We start from the raw sequence: 23,871 nt of genomic DNA, 5'->3' as shown, positions 1-23,871 counted from the left end.
AATAATGCTTATTTATTATTAAATAGTAAGTATTATTAAAGCATTTATTATTAAAATGTTTTAATAATAAACACACGTGTTTATTCAGTGTGTACATCAACCCCAGACATAATTATCTGAGAAGGTATAAAATGTGCGATAGTAGTTGTTCAATAAATGCTCTACCATCATTGTCACCAGTAGTCTTAGAGGGGTTGTCATGTTTTGTAAATACAAATGCCCTCAGGGAAGGTATTCAGACCACATATCAGTCTGTAAAAGTTTTTGTAATTTATATTATTTCTCTCCTAACATCTCAGATCAGTCACTCTGATGAATTGTCTTTAGAACAGTATGCGTGTGTGGGGGGGAGTGATTTCAGAGTGAGGAAACAGCGGTCCATAGTGATGGGTTACAAAAGGAGGGTCTGGGAGGCAAAGAATATTAGAACCTAAGAATAGGTGAACAGGACCACTGAAGTGAGACCTGATAGAGAAAGGTGAATGGGGGGATGGTGGTGGTCAAGACCATCTTGAAAAACACACAGTATAAGTCTGAGTTGGAGTTTGACTTTTTATTTCTGGAAACAAAAGTGATACTTTTAAAAGTTCCAAATCCTACAGAAAAGGAAATATTCTGACTTCTGTTTGCTGGACATGGAACAGCAGACTGGTTCCAAATAGGAAAAGGAGTATGTCAAGGTTGTATATTATCACCCTGCTTATTTAACTTATATGCAGAGTACATCATGAGGAACGCTGGGCTGGAAGAAGCACAAGCTGGAATCAAGATTGCCGGGAGAAATACCAATAACCTCAGATATGCAGATGACACCACCCTTATGGCAGAAAGTGAAGAGGAACTCAAAAGCCTCTTGATGAAAGTGAGAGAGGAGAGTGAAAAAGTTGGCTTGAAGCTCAACACTCAGAAAACTAATAAGATCATGGCATTTGGTCCCATCACTTCATGGGAAATAGATGGGAAAACAGTGGAAACAGTGTCAGACTTTATTTTTTTGGGCTCCAAAATCACTGCGGATGCTGATTGCAGCCATGGAATTAAAAGACGCTTACTCCTTGGAAGGAAAGTTATGACCAACCTGGATAGCATATTAAAAAGCAGAGACATTACTTTGCCAACCAAGGTCCGTCTAGTCAAGGCTATGGTTTTTCCAGTAGTCATGTATGGATGTGAGAGTTGGACTGTAAAGAGGGCTGATCACCGAAGAATTGATGCTTTTGAACTGTGGTGTTGGAGAAGACTCTTGAGAGTCCCTTGGACTGCAAGGAGATCCAACCAGTCCATTCTAAAGGAGATCAGTCCTGGGTGTTCATTGGAAGGACTGATGCTAAAGCTGAAACTCCAATACTTTGGCCACCTCATGTGACGAGTTGATTCACTGGAAAAGACTCTGATGCTGGGAGGGATTGGGAGCAGGAGAAGGGGATGACAGAGAATGAGATGGCTGGACGGCATCACCGACTCTATGGATGTGAGTTTGGGTGAACTCCGGGAGTTGGTGATGGACAGGAGGCCTGGCGTGCTGTGATTCATGGGGTTGCAGAGAGTCGGACATGATTGAGCGACTGAACTGAACTGAACTGTTTGCTTTTAGGTAAGGTATGATACATCTGAACACCTTTTGGAAACTTAGTATTCAAATTTTAGTTCAAAAAATGTCTTTCCCAAAGAATGGTGATATAACCATTTTCTAAGTAAATGAATAGTCTCTACAACTCCAGCCAATGAGGTGTGACAAGTGACAAATAAAGAAAAATAATTATGTATGCAAGAGGAAACGCACTAACCAACAGAACTGCTCATATGGGAACCAAGGACATTGCTCTATTGGCAAAGAATGAGGCTCCCCTAGATGAATCCATAACGTCAGGTCCAGAAAGGAAACACAGGTTTCCCTTTTTCAAATAGGACAAAAGGAAAAGAAGCTTCTGAACTAAATCAACCAGGTCGGACCTGAAGACACTGTATGGAAAGCAAAGCCACAGTGTTTAGAGCCATACAAATCACACTTAAGGTTAGAACCGAAACGTGTTAACTTCTCAGACAGATTTCGGCTTCCAAAAGGAGAGCCATCGTCTGAAACTATCAAGAGCCACACAACTGTGCCAAGACCCTCACCTGTGTTAGGACACTTGGCATAGCAGCTGGCTCTTACTTTCTGAAAAGCCATGGAATCACTGCGGGTGGGTGAGTGGGGCTTAGACCGATTTCAAAGGGCAACTCCATTCTCACTGCTTTGGGCAACTACCTCTGAAGCCAGAAATTTTACAACAGCAGATTATGGTTCACCAGCCAGAAGTTGTTATTATTGTAGCAAAAGCTTCCAACCACCACAGGTCTAGCTGGGCCTATCCAACCATTTTTGATTATGCATCCCCTCAATAAAAAATTATGAGTATTAACTGCCAATATAGCCATACTTGTAAATTACAGGCTTGAACTACAGCTCTAAATTATAGCAATTATAAAGCATACAGGAAAGATATGTTAGAAAACAATTACATTTTAAATAGAATTCCTAACACTTTCTTCTCTTAACCCAATGGATCAGGCAGTGCATCACACTTGGAGACAATGACATCTTGGTTTTTCACCTCAAAAATACTCTCATTGAGCACTCTCCACTTTACGGGTCCCCAAGCCCAGGAGAAAGTGAGAGAGAAGTGAGATAAGCCTACACACTTGGCCGTTACAGGTAACCCATGCCTAAATTTTTAAAATACCCAGACCCTAGAAAGGACAGAGCCACTTCCTTGATTGGCACCCGACAAGCTCTTTCCAAGAGTGAGTGGTACAAATTGCCCCTGGATACTGATGTGAAAAGGAACAGCACAGAGATACATTTTCCAGTTCAGTTTAGCTGCGAATTCCATCTCTGTCTCATCTATCCCCAGAGTCACTCCCAAGGTCAAGGTCAAAAACAAATCTGGTAAGAAGATCTGGGCATGCTTTCTTCCTTCTTTGGCTGGACTGTAGTGATTCAGTGATGTTAGCCAAGCCATCCACACTGCTGGGCCTCATTTTTTCATATCAATGTTGGTGCTGTATTGAGAATGACTAAGGTTTCTCCTAGCTATAAAATTCTAGATTTCTAAAAGAAAATTTCTAAGATGCTATTTTCCCTCATCCTATTTGCTCTGTAGAGTCAAATGCTGAATCTAATAAAATGTCAGATGTGAATCATTAAGGAAATGCACTGACCTAGGAAAGAAAGCATCACATGTTTGGCTGACATTTATCACTTCCCCATCCCTCATCTAACAACAATATAGAAGATGTCAAATGAATTAGTACATGAACCAGATCAAAAAGATGAGGCAAAAAGCTATTTTTTTGAAGGAACATGAGGGCTGACTCTAGGTAAGACACATACCTTCTCTCTCTCCAAACACAGATGTACATGTGTTTATGCGTGTGTGTGCATATATGTGTGTGTGTGTGTGTGTGTTAGAGAGACCAGTGAGCACACACACAGCTGCAAATGCACATGAATCACATAATGCCTTAACTCTAAAGGGAGCAGGCATCTTATGTACCTCGAAGAGAACTTGACCTAGAACTACGTTACATATCATGGACATGATTAACCAGCTGTTAAGCACACAAAGTCATAGGATGTTTTACTTTTAGAGAGTCCTGGCAAACATGGGTTTGGGATAAGCTCATTTTGGCCCACAGAGAACTGAGATTCCAGTGGCCTCCACCATTCAGAAGCAGTGTGGAGATTTCCTCTCATAAGTTATCCGTGTGTGCCTCAATTTCCTCATCTCGAAGATGGGCATTTTTCTTTTTTAAGGCCAAACTAAGTTCCTTATTTCTCACTGTGAAAATTTAAAAAACAAAATATCCAGCAAGAGATGGTTAAATACTCTATGGCACCCAAAAATCCATTAAAATGAAGCTTACAAAGACTGTAAAATATTAAAAACTGTGATCATATAAATGAAAAAAGGCAAACTTTTACCTAGAATATTATAAAAGGCGGAAGGTAGTAAAAAAATGTGAAACTGAAACAGTCAAAGTCACAATTTTTACATGATTTTTCCCATTTTTTCCTTTTTTCTGGGGGCATTTTATGTTTCTGATAAGAACACATTTACATTTATAAGGAGAAATACAGTTAAAAATTCATGAATCAAAAACAGTTTTTGATTCACAAGGTGGAAAGGATTCTAACCAAAGAAAAAACTTGTGTAACTGCTGCTGACTCATATTAGCCAGAAAATCTAAGAGGACAACTAAATTCTATTGCTTCCTCTTATGAGAATGGAAACTTGGATCTCCAGGAATCAAGCCTGGATACACTCTTGTCATCTTGAATCCACTTGCTTCTCAGTGCAGCATAATTTGTTAAACTGATACAAACATCAAAATGTAGCTGGACATGAGGTCCTCACCCTAAGCTACACATGAGCCACATGTGTTGGGTAAAAAATAATCTGTGTTAAAATGGTATGTGAGGGGGAGGGGAACATAGTATGAATATTCTCAGGGAGATTTTTAATAGAAATGGAGTCTCCATTTTCCCCTTGAAAGCTGGCTTTGAGGAAATGTAGAACTAAAAATGATTGCAGAGAGAAAAGAACATTCAGGGAAAGTTTTGATATACTCAGTGCTCATAAAATAATCATTTATCCTCCTGTAATATGAACTCTTTCTTCAGGAGAAACATTCAGAACTCTTCCGAAAATGTGAGATAACAGCATCCCACTTTAGGTCACAATGGAAGCATTTAGAAATTGTTCATTTTTCATGATTCTTCAAGGGCAAAAGAACCAGAGAAATCTACATTTTCTTCTGGGCAACTGGGCCATTAGGAGAATAAAAACTCCTGCTCAGTAAGTAACATGATGAATTCCAAGGGAATTCAAAGATCACCCAGCAGAATCTTAATGTGAATAATAGTAAGTTTAAAAAAAAGAAGAAACAGTCCAGCTCACAGGCCAGAGCTCCAACCCAGGAAGAGAGCCCAAACCAGCAATCTCAGCAGCAGAGGGATTTTGCCTGATTCCCCCCTGATACTTCCTCTGTTCCACAAAGGGAGTGGGTGTGTACACACAGATCCTGCCCTCTAGGGGCCAGCAGTCTGAAGAGGTAAATAGAAAGCAAACTGACAAACACAACTTAGTGATATCAGCACGATCATGGAGATGAGACGAGAGACCAAAGAGAAATGTGAGCTAAGCCCAGAGCACAGTAACTAACCAGTCATCTAATCTCAGGCAACCTCACTGTCCTCGTGGCCATTTATAGCTTCTTCTGGAAAACTCTTCTTGTGGTTGAGCATGACTGTAACTGGCATGGAAATACCACCCTGTTCATCCTCTCTCTCTCTCTCTAAAGGAAGGGTAACAGGAAAGAGCTGGGCAAACAAGAACCTGATCTGGGCTGCAAAGCTTGGTCCACAGGCGTTTGTACCAGCCTCTCCCACAACTGCTGTTTGCTTAACAGTGCACTTGATTGACCCCGGAGAATGCTTTGTTTTATTTTGCTTCAATTTTTCTTTTGATCCAGTGAAGATAGGTGTAGGAAAATAACATCTCCCATTTCAGGCACAGGAATGCCACAACTAAGCCAGTTCTATCTGGCTACAAAACGGGATAAAGGGGCCTCAACACGAGGACTTCAGCATCCAATAGACCCAACAATGCACAAATACTCATGAGATCAGAGTGAATGACTTCAAACTCTCAGAAATGGAAGGGCAGAGAGATGTCCCCTAGTATCCCAGTTTGGAGTGGGAATAATTTGGAACAAAGAATTCAGAGAAGCTAAGTTCAGAAACTGGGATTCAGAAAGACCTTGAGATCCCTGGCCAGGCGGGACACAGAGGGGAAGGGAAAGTGACCTTGAGAGAGAAAGGGGCAAAGTGTGGACGGAGAGGCGGGAAAAGCCCACAACAAACCTGGGTTTTCATGTGACTTGTGTCTCATATGACATAGGTCACAAAAGCCTATTAGACATATGCTAACATGCTTTCTCGGAGAAGGCAATGGCAAGCCACTCCAGTACTATTGCCTGGAAAATCCCATGGATGGAGGAGCCTGGTGGGCTGTAGTCCGTGGGGTCGCTAAGGGTTGGACACGACTGAGCTACTTCACTTTCACCTTTCACTTTCACACATTGGAGAAGGAAATGGCAACCCACTCCAGTGTTCTTGCCTGGAGAATCCCTGGGACAGGGGAGCCTGGTGGGCTTCTGTCTATGGGGTCACACAGAGTCGGACACGACTGAAGTGACTTAGCAGCAGCAGCAACATGCTTTCTAAAAACTGCAGATGGATTATGCCTGGATGGCAAGAACAGTGAATGCCCCACTGAATGAAAAGGTAATAATATTGCTCATGAAGCTGAGTACCTTCTAGGAACTGGGCCTTATATACACACACACAAAGTTCAGTTAACTGGAGATATGAATATTACTTCCATTTTAAAGATGATAAAACTGAGACTCAAAGACTTGAAAGACCTAGTAGAGCCAGTATTTTACCCTGAGTCAGTCTTGTATGTTCTGCACAGTTAAATTGGGAGAAGGTAGGAAGTATGGGGAAATGAGGTAGATGCAAGAGCCTCTGACTACAATTTATTGACGAATGAAACCCTGATGACCCCTAATGCACAACACAACAGCAAAGAGCATTAACACCCAAAAGGGGTAAAAATCATGGCCACTGAAGAATGCACCTGCAGGAATTAAAACCCTGCCTGCTGCTCAGCTGCTGTTTAGGACATCGGCCAGGTTCCCAGCGCCTTGCCAGCCACGTTCCAGAAGGAAAGCTGCCTTAGTTTGCAATCGCTGGAACCACTGCTTGCTCTACCTTTGCAATTAGTCAAAACTAATCAAAACGAACACAAGTGAATCAGCTGTGAAATCCCTGTTCTTCACCATGGGCTGTGTGGTGGGAGAGTGCACAGATGGAGTTTCCTTTTTAAAGGAAATGTTTTGGCAGTAGCCTCTGTTAAACAGTTTTCCCTTGTTTCCATCTGGTTTGAGTACTGGAACACGTACATGAGAGAATGGAAAAAGAAAATTCTGTTGGCGTGCTAAACCACTAGAAAAGCTGAAGTGGTCGACAGTACATCCTCTCAATCCTTGGAGACTAAAGCGCTTTGTGCAAGGAATGTTGTCACATTGTTTTTAAGGAAAGGGAGAGTTTGGTTTCTTGGTTCCAGGCCTGTGCTAAAGTTGTTGTTTTTTTTTTTAATGTGCACAGATGGGAAGGAGAGGGACCCAGATTTGAGTCTCAGCCTTATCACCATTTAGCTGCCAGCCCCTGGGCAGTGTCTCAACCACTCTGCACCCTGACTAGTTCCTGTAAAGTAGAAACAACAACAAAAGCCACACAAGGCTACTGTGAGGATTAAGTGAGATAACACCTGTTGAGTGCTTTGTTCTCCATTTTTGGACTCTCCTTACTGATAAGGCTTTAAGAAAGACAAATGATTATTACTACTGCTTTTCACAGGAAAAGATCTAGAACCATCGAGGAAACTCTAAAAACATTTAAAGGCATCTGCTTGTTTTATTGCATAACTGAAGAAAAGTTCATACCTGGTGGAGCTCTTGTCAGGAGGCCCTCAGAACCTCCCAGGGGAATCGATCTCCTCTAAGGCTCAGATACATCCTCTGATGCCCTCCCTCTCTTGTGGGGCTTCCTTAACAGCCCAGCTACCAGTGTAGAGGACTGTCACCCTCCAGCCAAAACCAACCAAAGCCTACACTGGTAGGAAAGTAGAGTAATCCCAAAACATGACTCTCTCCAGAGCCGGGTGAGGGAGGGTGAGAGAAGATGCTTGGTTTGGGAAGACCTCTCTCATACAACTCTTATGCCTAAGAGACAGACAGAGGAGCACAGTGTCTAAGGGAATACTGGCCTAGAATCAAACCACCTGGGTTTAAATCTCTGATCTGTAACTCACAAACCCATGACCTTGGGCCAGCCAATTGACTTCCGGATGCTGGCTCCTCAACTACAGAATGAAGATGGTACTGTTCTTTACCTCATAACATTGTTAGAAGGATTAAATAAGTTAATATACGTAAGGGGCATAGAACCATGCCCAATATATTGGTCAATTTATTGAGTTCCTACTCAATAAGTACTATTACTACTATTAGTATTATCACTACTCCTAAATCAAAGAGGAGCTAGTGCTTCCCTAACTATACAGAGCACTGAAGCATGCAAAGGATTCATGGTAGGTGCTACACTGAAGGTTATTTACAAATAATACCTGGTGGCAACATCTACTCAGCCAGAAGATGTTTCAGAAGAAAACCCTCTCTTTTAAGTTCATGTAACCAACCAGTGGTCACATACGGTTGTGAGAGCCGGACCATAAAGAAGGCAGAATGCCCAAGAATTGATGTCTTTGAACTGTGGTGCTGGAGAAGATTCCTGAAAGTCCCATGAATGGCAAGGAGATCAAACCGATCAATCTTAAGGGAGAACAATCCTGAATATTCAATGGAAAGACTTATGCTGAAGCTCTAGTATTTTGGTCATCTGATGCAAACAGATGACTCATTGGAAAAGTCCCTGATGCTGGGGAAGATCGAGGGCAGAAGAAGACAGTGTCAGAGGATGAGAAGGTAGACAGCATTACGGATGCAATGAACATGGGCAAACTGGGAGACGGTGAGGGACAGGGAGGCCTGGAGTGCTGCAGTCCATGGTGTCGCAAAGAATCGGACATGACTGGGCAACTGAACAACAACAACCAAGGATATCATCCTTACAAATGTTTTAATCCAATTTGTCTCCACGTATATCACAACAGGGCCAAATTCTCAATGTGAATTATAACAGAAGACATTATATTTTTTTAAATAAAAAAGGATGTGGAAAGATTCATATAATCAAGACACTGGAAATAACTTAGTCTTCTAGAGCTACTTACAGTTTTAGGGCTGGATTTACATGCCCAATCTCTGTAATTAAGAGATAAAAGCCTCACCCTGATGTATATCCCAAATGGAGGAAAGTCTATTACTCAAAAACCTCAGAAATGAGACAGAAGACACAGTACAGGTCAAAACTGTCGATACAGCAGAGATCAAAACGGTTCAATGTCTTTATGAATTTTGAAGAGCTGGGGAGAAATCTGCTCTTTAAAACACGGTTCACTCTACACCACACCTGCCTCTTGGGAAAAAAAAGGTGAAGTGCTGTGGTAGATCAAGCACGGCCACTGGGCTGACAAGGACTGAGTGGATTTCAGTCACTTCAAAAGTGGTGACCTGGGACACCTCTGAAGAACACTGGTGCCTTCATCTGGAAAAAGAAATACACACCACCTAAGCAAGGTAGGGATATTGTGAGGATTAACTGCAATTAAAACAAGACAACAAAACAAAGACAGGATGATTTTTATTTTCATCTATATAATATCTGAAAGATATTTTCAACATTTACTACTTCTATAGTAAAGAATAACAAATATATTTCATTATTATAGTCGTCTTGTATTTCTTCTTTCATTGCTAACAGCTTTGTCCATCTCTGAGTTCAATGTACATTTCTTCATTTTTCCTGGATAAAAACTCTTGGAATGTGAGCTCACCGCTCCTGAATAAATCATTTCTATCAAGGTCAAATTTCATCTGTCTTGTATTTTTCCTTCTCTCTCCTCTAATATCTATAGATCTTGAGATGAGATCTAGTCTGAGTTTAGAAAGTAGATAAAAAGAATTCCTTTCTTATGCCAGATCTCTGACAATTACTTTTGGTTAAAGTAATTCCAATAGCAAACCATAAAGAATGTTCTCAAACTCTCATAATTGTTTTGAGTATCCATTTGGATTATTAACAACTTGAATTTATCTCTATGTGATACATATGAAATAAGAATGAAATTTGCTATTAACATTTTCAAGAGGGTTCAGAATCCTAGACCCTCAGAGCCCAAAGGAAGCCAATTTGAAATTGTCAAATCAACTGAATCCCAACAAAATTCAAAACTCTGACCATGGCCAACCAAGAAGAGACCAATACATATTCTTTAAATAGAATTGAGTACCAAAACCATACCAATAAGACATATTGTCAGGTATACCAATAAGACAACCCAGAGAATTCCCCAAGACAGTGAAATTGCTCAACTTTTAGCTTCAGTATCTCATGCATAACCCTTTCAGGCAAGTTTCCCCACTACCTCTCATTCTGTATTTAGTAGGGCCTAAGTGGAACCTTAGCCTCTTGATGAAAGTGAAAAAGGAGAGTGAAAAAGTTGGCTTAAAGCTCAACATTCAGAAAACTAAGATCATGGTATCCAGTCCCATTACTTCATAGGAAATAGATGGGGAAACAGTGGCTGACTTTAATTTTCTGGGCTCCAAAATCACCGCAGATGCTGTTTGCAGCCATGAAATTAAAAGACGCTTATTCCTTGGAAGGAAAGTTATGACCAACCTAGACAGCATATTAAAAAGCAGAGACATTACTTTGCCAACAAAGGTTCGTCTAGTCAAGGCTATGGTTTTCCCAATGCTCATGTATGGAGTGAGAGTTGTACTATAAAGAAAGCTGAGCACCAAAGAATTGATGCTTTTGAACTGTGGTGTTGGAGAAGACTCTTGAGAGTCCCTTATACTGCAAGGAGATCCAACCAGTCCATCCTAAAGGAGATCAGTCCTGGGTGTTCATTGGAAGGACTGATGCTAAAGCTGAAACTCCAATACTTTGGCCACCTGATGCAAAGAGTGAACTCATTGGAAAAGACCCTGATGCTGGGAAAGACTGAGGGCAGGAGGAGAAGGGGACGACAGAGGATGAGATGATTGGATGGCATCACCGACTCAATGGACATGGGTTTGGGTGGACTCTGGGAGTTGGTGATGGACAGGAAGGCCTGGCGTGCTGCAGTTCAAGGGGTCAAAGAGTCAGACATGATTGAGCGACTGAACTGAACTGAAGTGGAATCAGGGCATCTGTAAAGTTCTAGAGGTTTCTCTAAGAAACACCTAGGACTGGTAGCCGTGGAGATAAAGAATATTATCGCCAAGACTGATGCTAACCCATATCATTACCTTCTATGGGATCTACTTTACATAAATTATTTCATCAAAGATAATTCAGGACTCTGTTTAATAAGAAAATTTTTCTCTTTACAAATCTAAAATCATTTTGAAAAGATTAAGATTCTCAGTTTTAACATAATATGTAGGAGAATGTATTAATCACAAAATTTAAAGTTTCTTCATGCTCCTTCTATGGAGATAATGAGCAGCAGCCAAGGAAACATGTTTATCCATTTAAAGATATGAAGGGTAGCATTATACATCAGTCATACTGAATTAAAACAGGATCAGGAAAATTGATTTTAAACATGAAATTATGGAATGTTCAGTAGGTAATTGGCCTCTAATAGTAAACTGATATTAACTTCTCAGCAAGTTTCTAGTTTAGTCTTATAGGCCCAAATATCATAGAGGGGGCAACTGACTATTGAAATAGTTGTAGGCAAAGCTTGCTTTACAATTTGAATGAGCCAACCGTTCCAAGTTATAAAGTCCATATTGTCATCAGGTGTTTAGTAAGCTATACATTTAAAGTTTTGAACTTGTCAACTGAATTGAATCCCAGAAAAATTCAGAGCTTTGACCATGGCCAACCAAGAAGAGACTAAGATGTATTCTTTAGATAGAACTGAGTACCAAAAGCATACTGTTATGTCAAGTATACCAGTAAGACAACCCAGAGAATAATTCCTCAAGACACTGAAATAAAAACATATGTTCACATAAAGACATGTACATAGAGGTTTGTAATAATTTTATTATTTATAATAACAAAAAAATTAGAACTCAGATGTCTGCCTATATGCGAGTGAATAAAAAATTATTTTATAACTATCCAGTGGAATACTAACCAGCAATAAAATGAACCATCAATGCTTCAATTTAAGCATCTATTGTGTCTATACTTGGCAATGTGCCCGGTGCTACAAGGAACTGGGAACACACTGACACACAGATCAGATAGATGGAAGCACAGGTGTACAATGATACACAGCTGCTTCTGTCTGAGGGCTCAAAAGACCATCCAGGATAACTTCTCATACCTATAAAGGAGAGGGTAGTTGCTACGCCCCTTCTGGCACAGACTGAGATAAGACAGTTAAATAATTCTTATGATCATCCCACTAGTGACTCTGAAAGACAATTTTGAGAATCAGTTTTTTCAAGATATATTTACAAATGATAAAATGTAACCACTTTAAGTATGTATTTTGATGAGCTGTGAAAAATGTATGCATCCAAGTAACTACCACCACAATCAACATATAGAACACTTAAAACATCGCAAGAAATCCCCTCATGTTCCTTTACAATCAGTCACCAGCTCCACCACCTGACAACCCACCAATGGGCTTCCTGTCACTATAGCTTAAGTTGTGTCCTTTCTAGGAGTTCATACAAAGAGAATCATATAGCATGTGGTCATTTCTGTTTTTTTTTTCCTCCCAATGCAAGGTTTCTGAGATTCATCTATGTTGCTACATGTATTGATGGTTCATTTTATTGCCAGTCAGTATTCTACTGCATAGTTATAATTTGCTTATTCACTCACATATAGGTGGACATCTGAGTTCTAATTTTTGGTTTTTATAAATAATAAATAAAACTGTTATGAACTTCTATCTACATGTCTTTATATGGACATGTTTTTTATTTCCCTTGGGTAAATGCCTAGGAATAGACTTGTTGAGTCATACATATGCAAGTTCAACTTTATAAACAACTGTCAAATTGTTTACCAAAGCAGTTCTATCATTTTTACATTTCCACTAGCAAAAATGAGAGCTCAAATTACTCTACATGTTTGCTAACACTTGGTATTCTCAGTTTTTAAAATTTCAGCCATTACTGAAAAGAAAAAGTAGAAACCAGTATTTTAGAATGTTAACCATGTCGACATTCTAGGAATCAGTGAATTAAAATGGACTGGAATGGGTGAATTCAACTCGGATGACCATTATATCTACTACTGTGGGCAGGAAACCTTTAGAAGAAATGGAGTAGCCATCATGGAAAACAAAAGAGTCCGAAATGCAGTACTTGGATGCAATCTTAAAAATGACAGAATGATCTCTGTTCGTTTCCAAGGCAAACCATTCAATATTACAGTAATCTAGGCCTATGCCCCAACCAGTAATGCTGAAGAAGCCGAAGTTAATCGGTTCTATGAAGACCTACAAGACCTTTTAGAACTAACACCCAAAAAAGATGTCCTTTTCATTATAGGGGACTGGAATGCAAAAGTAGGAAGTCAAGAAACACCTGGAGTAACAGGCAAATTTGGCCTTGGAGCACGGAATGAAGCAGGGCAAAGACTAATAGAGTTTTGTCAAGAGAATGCACTGGTCATAGCAAACACCCTCTTCCAACAACACAAGAGAAGACGCTACACATGGACATCACCAGATGGTCAACACCGAAATCAGATTGATTATATTCTTTGCAACCAAAGATGGAGAAGCTGTATACAGTTAGCGAAAACAAGACCAGGAGCTGACTGTGGCTCAGATCATGAACTCCTTATTGCGAAATTCAGACTTAAATTGAAGAAAGTAGGGAAAACCACTCGACCATTCAGATATGACCTCAATCAAATCCCTTATGATTATACAGTGGAAGTGAGAAATAGATTTAAGGGACTAGATCTGATTGATAGAGTGCCTGATGAACTCTGGACGGAGGTTCGTGACATTGTACAGGAGACAGGGACCAAGACCATCCCCATGGAAAAGAAATGCAGAAGAGCGAAATGGCTGTCTGAGGAGGCCTTACAAATAGCTGTGAAAAGAAGAGAAGCAAAAAGCAAAGGAGAAAAGGAAAGATATAAGCATCTGAATGCAGAGTTCCAAAGAATAGCAAGGAGATAAGAAAGACTTCCTCAGTGATCAATGCAAAGAAATAGAGGAAAACAACAGAATAGGAAAAACAAGAGACCTCTTCAAGAAAATTAGAGATTCCAAGGGAACATTTCATGCAAAGATGGGCTCAATAAAGGACAGAAATGGTATGGACCTAACAGAAGCAGAAGATATTAAGAAGAGCTGGCAGGAATACACAGAAGAACTGTACAAAAAAGATCTTCATGACCAAGATAGTCACGATAACATGATCACTGACCTAGAGCCAGACATCTTGGAATGTGAAGTCAAGTGGGCCTTAGAAAGCATCACTACGAACAAAGCTAATGGAGGTGATGGAATTCCAGTTGAGCTATTTCAAATCTTGAAAGATGATGCTGTGAAAGTGCTGCACTCAATATGCCGGCAGATTTGGAAAACTTAGCAGTGGCCACAGGACTGGAAGAGGTCAGTCTTCATTCCAATCCCAAAGAAAGGCAATGCCAAAGAATGCTCAAACTACCGCACAATTGCACTCATCTCACACGCTAGTAAAGTCATGCTCAAAATTCTCCAAGCCAGGCTTCAGCAATATGTAAACCGTGAACTCCCAGATGTTCAAGCAGGTTTTAGAAAAGGCAGAGGCACCAGAGATCAAATTGCCAACATCCGCTGGATCATGGAGAAAGCAAGAGAGTTTCAGAAAAACATCTATTTCTGCTTCATTGACTAAGCCAAAGCCTTTGACTGTGTCGATCACAATAAACTGTGGAAAATTCTGAAAGAGATGGGAATCCCAGACCACCTGACCTGCCTCTTCAGAAACCTGTATGCAGGTCAGGAAGCAACAGTTAGAATTGGACGTGGAACAACAGACTGGTTCCAAATAGGAAAAGGTGTACGTCAAGGTTGTATATTGTCACCTTGCTTATTTAACTTACATGCAGAGTACATCATGAGGAACGCTGGGCTGGAAGAAGCACAAGCTGGAATCAAGATTGCTGGGAGAAATATCAATAACCTCAGATATGCAGATGACACCACCCTTATGGCAGAAAGTGAAGAGGAACTCAAAAGCCTCTTGATGAAAGTGAAAGAGGAGAGTGAAAAGGTTGGCTTGAAGCTCAACATTCAGAAAACAAAGATCATGGCATCTGGTCCCATCACTTCATGGGAAATAGATGGAAAAACAGTGGAAACAGTGTCAGACTTTATTTTTTTGGGCTCCAAAATCACTGCAGATACTGATTGCAGCCATGAAATTAAAAGACGCTTGCTCCTTGGAAGGAAAGTTATGACCAACCTTGATAGTATATTAAAAAGCAGAGACATTACTTTGCCAACCAAAGTCCGTCTAGCGTCTAGTCAAGGCAATGGTTTTTCCTGTGGTCATGTATGGATGTGAGAGTTGGACTGTGAAGAAAGCTGATCGCCGAAGAATCGATGCTTTTGAACTGTGGTGTTGGAGAAGACTCTTGAGAGTCCCTTATACTGCAAGGAGATCCAACCAGTCCATTCTAAAGGAGATCAATCCTGGATGTTCATTGGAAGGACTGATGCTAAAGCTGAAACTGCAATACTTTGGCCACCTCATGCGACGAGTTGACTCACTGGAAAAGTCTGATGCTGGGAAAGGTTGGGGGCGGGAGGAGAAGGGGACGACGGAGAATGAGATGGCTGGATGGCATCACCGACTCTGTGGACATGAGTTTGAGTGAACTCCGGGAGTTGGTGATGGACAGGGAGGCCTGGCGTGCTGTGATTCATGGGGTCGCAGAGAGTCGGACACGACTGAGCGACTGAACTGAACTGAACTGAACTGAATCACAGAGGCATCTCAGTAGTAAGTATCTGCATGTAATCCAAGAAGTCAGCCAGCAAGTCCAGTGAGAAACATTCAAATTCTATCCCAAAGTTCCATGAATGAACCGGAGAGGTTATTTCTCTCCTTGTGTGCATGCATGCTAAGTCACTTAAGTCATGTCCAACTTACACAATTATAACATAACTCAAGAAAGAGTTTATTTCCCCTGATCCAGCACCGTTTTGGATTCCCAAGGTTATGGTTTTTCCCATGGTCATGTACGGATGTAAGAGTTGGACTGTGAAGAAAGCTGAGCGCCGAAGAATTGATGCTTTTGAACTGTGGTGCTGGAGAAGACTCTTGAGAGTCCCCTGGGCTGCAAGGAGATCCAACTAGTCCATTCTAAAGGAGATCAATCCTGGGTGTTCATTGGAAGGACTGATGCTAAAGCTGAAACTCCAATACTTTGGCCACCTCATGCGACGAGTTGACTCACTGGAAAAGACTTTGATGCTGGGAGGGATTGGGGGCGGGCGGAGACGGGGACAACAGAGAATGAGATGGCTGGATGGCATCACCGACTCGATGGACATGAGTTTGAGTGAACTCTGGGAGTTGGTGATGGACAGGGAGGCCTGGCGTGCTGTGATTCATGGGGTTGCAAAGAGTCGGATACGACTGAGTGACTGAACTGAACTGAGAGGCTACAATCCACTCTGAAAAATAATAAGTCTCCTGATCACAGGCCTCTCCTGCTCAGATTGCCAAACACAGAAAAAATTCAAACACAGAGAAGCATTAGTAAAAGACAGTCAATACATAAAACACCCATGCTTACATGGGTACATTGGCAAGTTTTGAAAGCTTTGATAGTCTTCTCTTTAAAAGAAGAATATAACTCTTTATGCAGTATGAAATGTTAAAAATTATTTGCAGACATTGCCTTAATTTGGACAAATTTTGCCTGTTCAACATGGAGAACTAGTTTTCATCAACCAAACCACAAGAGTTGAAGGGCTTGGACTTCCAGAAAGCATAGGGGGTTCCCTCTGATAGCAGTAAGGAACAGCTGTCATTCCAAGGCCCTGCTTCCACTGCAGAGTCTCCGAGGCAAGCTGAGATACAAAGACTAAACAGGACTGAACAAGAGATAAGGAGGAACTCAGAATCCAGCTCACCTTTCAAAGAAGCCGCCCTCCCTCTGCCTGGAATGTTCCCCACACCCACACCACCTATTTTCAGAACCAACGAGCCCTACTTTTCCTGCATTTCTGGGTTCTCTCAAACAAGCCAAATCCTCCTAACACATGCTTTCAAATCATTATATTTTTCCTCTTTAACCTTTTCACAGTTAATAATTATGTTTATTTTGGTGACTGAAATATTAACGACTACTGCTCCTTCCCCACTGAACAAGTTAAGTGTCATGAGCTTTTCTCCTAACTGAACCCCCAGCACCAACAGTGCTCAGTATATAAAAATTTCTTAATAAAATTTGCATAATTAATTACTTGGTAATTAAAACAATGCTTTATCAGAGATGTATTGATAGGCCTCTATGCTTTGCATAAGATAGAAACTAAAGGTGGCTGCTTCTTTCTCAATTATAAGAAAATTCAAACTGCAAAAAAACCATGGCTGTCAAATTGCCTGGCCTTCTCCTGCCCCAGTTTCCATTAAACCAGCTGCTTCAATGTCAGATCTGCTTTGTCAACCAATCCTCTCAAAATTCAAATCCAAGGAAAGGATGAAGACTTTCAGAACTCAAGACTCTTCTATATTAGAATGCCACAGAAAAGCAAGTCTCATAGTTTCAGACTTTCAACCTGAAGGTCCTGGTAATTTATAAAGGAAATGCAGTTACCCAGTAAGTCCCCAGTTACTATTCCCTTTGGCAGGGGAAATGGTCACAGTCTTTCACTGAGAAGAAGCTGTTAGAGGACCCAGGTAACATTACCGACTTCATGATCAGCAATAGGCTGACAATAGCATGTGCCTTAAAGGTAAACAAAATCATCCTCTTCGGACTTCCCTCATGGTCCAGTGGTTAAGACTCCATATTTCCAATGTAGGGGGCACAGGTACAATCTATGGTCAGGGAACTAGGATCCCACATGCCACCCAGGTGAGGCCAAAAACAAAAATGCCCTTTTTTCATCCACCTTTTCTGCAACTACCTGTCTTCAAGAAGTCTCAAGGACACGTTGAGAGAACTAAGCTTAAGAAAATTAGAATCATTATGCGTCCATGCTCATCCCATGTTCAGCTCTGCCAAAATATAAAACAAAACAAAATTTAATTTAATGCCTTCTATTCACTATCAGTACAAGCAAAAACTCAAGAACTGAAATTTAAAGATGTGAAAATACTTTTAAGACCCGAATCTCATTAACAAAATACTAGGAAGGTATTAGGAGAGGCTACTGAAGTCTTGAGTCCCTATTGCATAGCAAGCACTGTCCAGCAAACTAAAGGAATGCAAATGTCTTCCAACCCATCACCAATTTTATTAACCTAATCACTACTGGGGTTAAAGAAAGACCAATATTTCAGGGTCAATCCTCATTCTAACTACTGAGAAGGCATTCTTACCAAACAGCTCTCTGTTTCCATTTCATTTTAAACTAAGGCACAGTCCTACTGTTATCTTTACATTTTCTTTCTGGAAAAAAGCTCTCTACCCTGAAATAAATTCCGATAAAGAAATGATCAAAGGCTTAATTCTTTAAAAAAAAAAAAAAAAGCTAAAAATGGGCCCAAAAATAAAGTTTTATTCCCAAGCCACCACTGGAGAAACAGGGGAAAAAAAAAAAAGATGAATAAAGGCAAGCCTAATTTTTCCACTGCTCAGTTACAAGAAATATCAGAAACATTACAAATGTTCCAGGCCCTCAGATTAGCATCACCCACAGCTCCATAGAAAACTTATCCAAATTTTATCTCAAAAAACTTGGGATGAATTCACAGTAAGTTCCACAGATCTCCTACAATCACAAACAGAAAGAGGAAAAAAAAAATCACACAAAATTCTAAGCTTAATGGAACAGATGCCTCTTCCTGACAAGGAACAGCTGTCGGGCAAAGCTGTGATTTATGAACTGAGTCTACTTTCTCACATTCCATACGGTGTCGATATTTATCTTGAGACCAACTATTACTGATTATTGGCAACTGTTGAGAAAAAAAAAAGTCCGTGAAACTCAGGCTGCTGGTAGTAATAATTATCCAAATACAAGGAGGCGTTCTAAAACAAAAATCTCAAGAGGATAGCCCACTTTATGTCAAGGCCCTAGTGAAGGAAAAGTATGGACAAACAGATGCTCTTAATGAAATGGAAAGCACATTAAAACCGCACTTCATTACCTCTCTATATAAGGCAACCTCAAAAGTCAAGATACCATGAGTCTCTAAGGATCAAAGAAGACAACAGACAAACAGGAAAAGAGTGGAAGGGCAGCCATGTTCAAGCCTTGAACTGCAACCTTCTGGATACTAGAATTAACTACTTTAAAACAGAAGTCGTTTTTAATAATATTCATATCCAGTTTTTATTACCTGACAGGCAGATGTAAGTTAAGTATTCGCCTTGACCTCCAGTTGCCAAGAAAGGAATCTTTTTCTTTGTCCTCCTCTTGACCTGGACAGCTCCCAACATCCTTTCATCAAGAGGTGCAAAAATTTCCTTGCTGATTGCAGATTTGGCACTCATTGTCAACCAAGTAACCAGGGCACACAGTGAAATTTCTAGAGAAGAAAAAGAAAAGGCAGGTTGGAATTGGCAATATTGTAAAGAGACATACAAGAATGAGCAGTAGATTATGATCCAACAACCCTACTCCTAGGCAAATATCCAGAAAAGACAACAACTCTATTAGCAATATAAATGGCCATCAACAGATGAATGGATAAAGATGATGTGGTATAGAAACACAGTGGGATACTACTTAGCTATAAAAAATTAAATAATGCCATTTGCAGCAACATAGATGGAGCTAGAGATTATCATACTCAGTGAAGTAAGCCAGAATGAGAAAGACAAGTAGCATATGATATCCCTTATATGTGGAATCCAAATAAAAAGTGGTACAAGAGAACTTATTTATAAAACATACAGACTCACGGACGTGGAAAACAAACATATGGTTACCAAAGGGGAAGGGGTAGTGAGGTATAAATCGAAAATTTGGAATGTACAGAAACACACTATTATATATAAAATAGATTAACAACAAGGACCGACTATATAGCACAGGGAACTATATTCAGTATATTATAATAACCTATAATGGAAAAGAATCTGAAAAAATATATGTGTGTGTGTGTGTGTATGTGTATAACTAGGTCATTTCATTGTATACCTAAAATACTGTAAATCAACTGCAATGAAAAAAATGAGCAGCAAGTTTATTTGCAGTTGAGGTAATTTTCAATTTGTGGTTTAACCTCTCATTTGCTTGAAATGCATTATATTTCAGTCATTAAAAGCAAGGCCTTCACATTTACAATAACTGAAAAAAAATTCAAACGAAAAAAGGAATACAGATTTACTTGCTGAAAATGACAAATTCACACAAAGAGACGAATAGCACAAAATGGGACCTAGAAAGTGTGTCACTCTCCACCCCAACTGTACCTGACCCTAACTAGCAGGTGGCACCCACCCCATTCCCATTCTACAAGGACCACAATGTTACCATTTTCAGTTGAGAAGTCTTTCCACTGTCGAGAAATCTTTAAAGTCAAGAGGTTCACTTCGAAATCTCCTTGAACTCTAATATAAATCTATTTCCCTAATTCTATTCATAGAGGAAATAATTATATCATCTTCCACATAATAACTATATATGCAACAGAAGACCATTAATTTAATCACCCTTTAGCTGCCTTGGATCAAGCTAAGTAATTAATCCTTATTTATTAGCCTCTTTCAATGGGTCCTATTTTCCAGGACTCCTCTGCCTCTCACTGCCATGCTCTGGACCCTCGACAAATTCTCCAGTTTCCATAAGCCAAGTGGACACAGAATTCTAAAAAAAAAATCTGACCAATGCCAAGTATTTTGAAAACGTTACCCAGCAGTTCCCACATGCTATGCTCCTATGGTTAACTGGCACTGTGTGCCCAATAATTAAGAAAATAAACCAGCATGCTGCTGACTCACAATGGGTCCCCTCTCTCCCCAATCTCTCAAAGTTACACATACACAGTCCCCATGTTATATTTAGTTTCCCAAAGCTGCATTCCCTAAAGGTCTTAATTATGCTTATTTGTGTCTATTACATTCAAGGTCAATCTGAATTTTAACTGCATATCCTCCAAAAACTCAACTGTAACTTGAATAAACGAATCAATGTTTTCTATGCCATCATGCCAGTCATCCTAGACGTCATCATCAATATCTTAATCAGTAATCAACATTTGTTCAACAAATGACAAGTCAAAAATAAAGGTGCAGAGAAGGCCAATGGGTTGTACAGAGTGTACATGCAGAGGTCATGCAGGCTGTACAGAGTGTTCAGAGATCCTGCCGAGGGATCAATAATACAGCTATATTTGGCAACAGCAGCTCAAAGAGCTGCTCCGTGGGTTGCCATTTCCTTCTCCATTCCCAACCCAGGGATCAAACCTGTATCTCCTGCATTGCAGGAGGATTCTTTACTGCTGAGCCACAGGGGAACAGCTGAATGTGCTAAGCAATATTATTGTATCAATGCTAAGTTTTGTGAATGAAATGATAGCATTTGGTTATGTTGGTGACGTCCTTGTTCTTAGGAGACATGTTATAAAGTATTTAGGGGTGAAGTGTCATGATGTCTTCGACTTAATATCAAGTGATTCAGCAAACTATTCATGTTATAAAACTGTATCTAATGATACACACACACATAAATATGGAGTAAGAGAGCGGGAGAAGAAGAATGTGTGGCAAGATGTTGAAAACAGATGACTCTAGATGAATTTTACAAATGAGGCAATTGGTAAATAAACACCTATCACATGCCACCCCAATGCTCAGTATTAGATATATAAGAAATAATTAAGAGAGGCTCCTGGTTTTTTAGGAGTTGACCACTGATTATATTACAGATTTCCCTTAAATCCAGACGATTTATGATGGAAGACATGGAACATCCCTCCCAATGCAAGATTCACAAATATTACAACACAGCTGTCCATCTATAACTGGTCCACACCTGTAACTTCGTAGAAGGAAAGAGATATATTAAAAAAAAAAAAAAGAAGAACATTTCCCTGGTTAAAGAAATTTCTCCTGCTTTCAATTCTGTAAGTAGGTTTTCTCAGTGGCACCAAGAATAAAAAGTGTTGGTGTTTATTACTAAACAACAACAAAAAATCCTTCTGTCCTTCAATATAGATCTGTGGCCAGGTCAGTGTGCTCAGATCAGGCTATCTTATCATTGCCAGCAGGATCTTCATCCTAGCTGAGTACAAAACGACGACAGAATTTCTTGATATGCTGACATTTAAATGATATACCGTGATTTCCAAGAAGTTAGCAAGCAGAATTTCTACCACTGTGATTTACCCTATGACTTTGCTAGGCAGGATATCACAATTTACAGGGACTTTTTTTTTAAAAAAGGAGAGAAACTAGCTTTTTTCTAGCTCCAAGGTCTCTCTCACCTCTCAGCACTTGGGGATGCGGGAATAAGAAAACCAATGGTAGCACAGTGGCTTCAAACTCCTAGGAAGTTTAAAGAAAGTCATCTTCCCAAACTCATCAGGAATTCTCTGACCAGCGCCTTCCCAGCAGTGGCAAGGCTTCTGCTTTTCCAACTCAGATTCATACTTTTCTAAAATTGTGATTAAAAGAAACAGAAAGCTATCATTTTATTATGCAAAATCTGTTAAGAGAAAAAAGAAAAGAAAGAAAAGCAATATGCACGTGTTAACAAACTCATAGGAAATCCTGCTCATCTTTTGAAAAACTGGTAAGAAATGGAAATGATCTTGTGTTGGTTTTTCATATGGAGATTCAGTGGCCAAGAACAAAAGGGAGAAAAAAAAAAGAGGAAAAATAGAACCAGTAACTTTAATGAGCACAAGTTTTGGAATCAAACAAACTTGGGTTCAAATTTTATTTCCAAAACTGAAGACCTATATGTGGGTTCAGTTCAGTTCAGTCGCTCAGTCGTGTCCGACTCTTTGCGACCCCATGAATCACAGCACGCCAGGCCTCCCTGTCCATCACCAACTCCCGGAGTTCACTCAAACTCATGTCCATCGAGTTGGTGATGCCATCCAGCCATCTCATTCTCTGTCATCCCCTTCTCCTCCCGCCCCCAACCTTTCCCAGGATCAGAGTCTTTTCCAGTGAGTCAACTCGTCGCATGAGGTGGCCAAAGTATTGCAGTTTCAGCTTTAGCATAAGTCCTTCCAGTAGAATCTCAGATTACTCACGTGGGAAGATCTTCACCTAATTCACGGAAGGGCTGAAAGAATTAGATGAAACAATGCGTACGAATCACTTATTCTGGTGCCTGAATTGCAATGAATACTTAAAATGGAATTTTTAAATTAACTCTCTAAGATAAGAAAAACAGAAGACACTCTTCCAGAAACTGAGTAAATGTAGCCTTCCATTTAGAAACTGTCTAAAATTTTTGTTCAGGACAAGCACATGAACACACCTGTGAGTACTTGTGTATGTTTTTGATGCTACTCTGGAAAGGGAAATGACAGTGGATTAGAAGAGAATGAATCAGAAAGTAAATGGGACACTAATGTAGATTCATAGAAATAATCTATGAGTGTCTCCCAAACCTGACTGCACATCTGAACTTGGCAAGGAGAGCTTTTCAAAAATGCAGACCTTTGGGCCCCTCCTTTACCCCCACCAAATCACAATCTTGGGATCTGTAGTTTCAATCAGCTCTCTAACTGGTTCTCCGGCAGCCATCCTGACACCTAATTGGGTGAAAAACTGAGAGTCTAAGGAGGAACTGTGGGGATGGAAGAGTGTATTCTCATGAGGACAGGAAGAGGATGCAGAGGACTTCTTTTCCCCATTCAGCCAAGCAGATTTCTCAGGCCTTAGATCTTCCTGCTGGTAAATCAATGCCCTGCCCACAGCTGGACCCCTTGGTAAGAAAATCAAGATGAATACACAGCAGTGGTACACCTCTGACCAGTGTCACTCCAAACTACATGACCCTGAATGAGGATAGGATATGCCACCCAGAAATATGC

General features: G+C 40.2%; 1 protein-coding gene and 1 long non-coding RNA gene across 4 annotated transcripts in view; one reads left to right on the top strand and one right to left on the bottom strand.

The window, feature by feature from the left end:
* STXBP6 (syntaxin binding protein 6) overlaps positions 1-23,871 on the bottom strand; it is a 283,426-nt gene that overhangs the window by 185,276 nt on the left and 74,279 nt on the right. The window contains exon 2 of one of the 2 annotated variants that reach the window (XM_055418182.2): positions 19,216-19,404. The exons of the other annotated variant lie outside the window; for it this stretch is intronic. Within the exon in view, the coding sequence (XP_055274157.1) occupies positions 19,216-19,369 (154 nt within the window). The 5' untranslated portion in view covers positions 19,370-19,404. The remainder of the gene's footprint in view (positions 1-19,215; positions 19,405-23,871) is intronic. 2 annotated transcript variants of the gene reach the window in all.
* Positions 1-23,871, top strand: part of LOC129550482 (uncharacterized) — a 65,625-nt gene that overhangs the window by 19,537 nt on the left and 22,217 nt on the right. The gene's annotated exons all lie outside the window — the stretch shown is intronic.

The sequence above is a fragment of the Moschus berezovskii genome, chromosome 21, assembly GCF_049115385.1.
Source record: "Moschus berezovskii isolate FMDL1 chromosome 21, NW_MosBer_1.0, whole genome shotgun sequence".
Classification (NCBI taxonomy): domain Eukaryota; kingdom Metazoa; phylum Chordata; class Mammalia; order Artiodactyla; family Moschidae; genus Moschus; species Moschus berezovskii.
The sequence above is the reverse complement of the archived record's forward strand: the minus strand, read 5'-3'. Positions and strand labels throughout refer to the sequence as shown.